Genomic DNA, 2,393 nt, shown 5'->3' on the forward strand with positions numbered 1-2,393 from the left:
TTTATATATAACTCAAGTGTTTTTTTTTTCCTGTTTCAGACAGCCAAGTTCTGCATAGATGGGAAAGAATTGGAAATTTTGTTCGGTTCATCAACCATTCTTGTGAACCGAATCTATTCGTCCAAGTTGTTCTAAGTGACCACCGCGACATCAACTTTGTAAGGATCGTGTTGTTCGCTAATAGGGATATACCTGCTATGGAGGTAAATACTGTTACATTTCTTTCTCCAGAACAATCAAGAGCTTCTTAATTAAGATTTTTAGCATCTACTCGATATAAATTATGTCACATGTTCAACGCAGGAACTGACGTATAGTTACGGCTATAAACTCAATCGCGTGAAAGTGAATGGAAAAATAGAGATGATGGACTGTCATTGTAGAGCCAGAAAATGCCGAAAGCGCCTTGTGTAAGCCTTCAACAATTTACTACTCGACCCTTTCTTTAGATGACTTTCTTTTTATCTTAGAAGTGGTTTCAACACTTCAGCGGAGATTTTAATGGCTTGGCAGAAAGTTAGTACAAATTTGCAAAGCATAGTAGAATTCAATTCCTTCAAACTCTGTAATCTTAATAATTTTTTTTGAATGATTATACTCTTCCATTCAAACATGTAGGCTCATTATTAGATAATATAAGACTTGAGTTTTATTAGACAAAAAAAAAATGCAAGAAAAAATTCTTCATCTAGAACAAAATTGAACCAAAACATAAACTGCTAAACCTAAGCAGTTATGTACTTGAGAAGCGCAGCACGAACTCTCTCCATGAAAAATGCAGCTTCTTTCTGGTCACTTAGATGTGCAGTAGCAATATTCTCATCAAGAAGTGCTAATAAAGATTTATTAATCTCATTAGCTTCAACCATCTCTAACAAAGTTGCCTTTACGTCAGTGGATCTCAATATTTTTCCTAGTGAATTTTTTGTGGTAATCATTTCTGCTTGCAATTTGTCATAAGCTTCCGTACCTTCCATTAGAACTTTCTCCATTGCTTCTAGCTCAACTAGTCTATCTTCCATAGCTTGAGTCCTCGAAACAGCAAACCGCAACTGACCAAGCTCAAACTTCAGATGAGCAAAAAACTCTTTGTTTAGCCGAGGCCTTAGTCTTGCAATCTCAAATTCAAGTTCTCTAGCTTCTGTATCCAGGAAATACTCAACCAATTGTTCGATGCTGTCCGGAACTACACGAGCCTGGAGAGACAATGGTCGGAAAAATCAGCCGGGAAAAGCTAATAACAAATCGAACCATACAACTCAAACACTACAGGAATTGAGTCTCTGACACGTTAATTACCTGACGAGCAGCCTGACGCCGTTCAATTTCTTCGCGAACTTGACGTTCGTAAGCTTCACGAGCATCGGAATCTTTCTCAAGTTTCGACTGGAAATCTTTTCTAGCAAAATGACCTGTTTGTGGAGGACCGAGAATTCCCTCTGGATCCCATGCCACAGTGCAAGAAATTCTTGGTCTAGGACTGGAAACGGTGGTGGCTCTTCTTGATTTTGTGGTTGATGATTTTGATGAAGAGAAGAGTCTCAGACTTGCGATATTACCAAGAGCAGCCATTGAAGAGCTAACTAATTTTCTGAGATCAGCCTCTCACTCTCTTTTCTATCTTCTATTTTTGTTGGCTTATCATCTCTAGACAAATATCGTACACCCAATATAGTGAATAAAAGACAAAAGAGGTTTAAGATATTTTGGGCTAAAAAAATTTAGGGTCTCTTTGGTACAGTTTTGAAAAACAGTTTTCAAAAATAGTTTTCCACTGTTTTAAAAACATACCATTTTTTCCTTGTTTTCATTTTCTAAAAATTGTTTGGTAAACTGTTTTTGAAAACAAGGAAAACCAACTAAATCGGATCAAATGTAAAGATTCGTCTAAGAGATAGTGATATTAGCCATGACTCACTTGCAGTCATTCCCCATCTCTTACTTTGTTCTGAAAAGAAGAAAAGAATAAAGAAAAGAAAAAAAGAGAAAACACAGAAAACAATAATTTGTTGTTTTCATTTTTTTGTTTTTAAAAACAGAAAACAGATAGAAAACATTTTCTGAAAATGTCCTTACCAAACGCGTTTTCTCCTGTTTTCTGTTTTCTCTGTTTTTAAAAACAGAAAACTGTTTTTGAAAATTATACCAAACAGGACCTTAGTATCTTCGAGTAGACCATCAAAGTCCGATGTTCTATGCACCGATTTTTTGAAACCTATTTTGAGGCATACTCATTTTTTTTTGAAGCATACTCATCCATTATATTATCTAGGATGGGTTTATAAGGGGTGTCTAAAGGTAGTGTAATTACCTATATATCCCTAAATAATTTTAATTTGTCATAGTTTCCTTATCCTCAAAAACCTAAAATTAAAAATCAAAATAGACTTTAA

At 35.2% G+C, this 2,393-nt stretch overlaps 1 protein-coding gene across 1 annotated transcript; it reads right to left on the reverse strand.

The window, feature by feature from the left end:
* Positions 1–555: 555 nt before the first annotated feature.
* Positions 556–1,629, reverse strand: LOC113322648. The gene is made up of 2 exons (XM_026570781.1): positions 1,300–1,629; positions 556–1,196 (listed from the first exon to the last, which is right to left on the reverse strand). The coding sequence occupies exons 1-2, from the start codon at positions 1,570–1,572 to the stop codon at positions 726–728; spliced, it is 744 nt and encodes a 247-aa protein (XP_026426566.1). The 5' UTR covers positions 1,573–1,629; the 3' UTR covers positions 556–725.
* Positions 1,630–2,393: the final 764 nt, after the last annotated feature.

Source organism: Papaver somniferum, chromosome 1 (genome assembly GCF_003573695.1).
Source record: "Papaver somniferum cultivar HN1 chromosome 1, ASM357369v1, whole genome shotgun sequence".
NCBI classification, from domain to species: domain Eukaryota; kingdom Viridiplantae; phylum Streptophyta; class Magnoliopsida; order Ranunculales; family Papaveraceae; genus Papaver; species Papaver somniferum.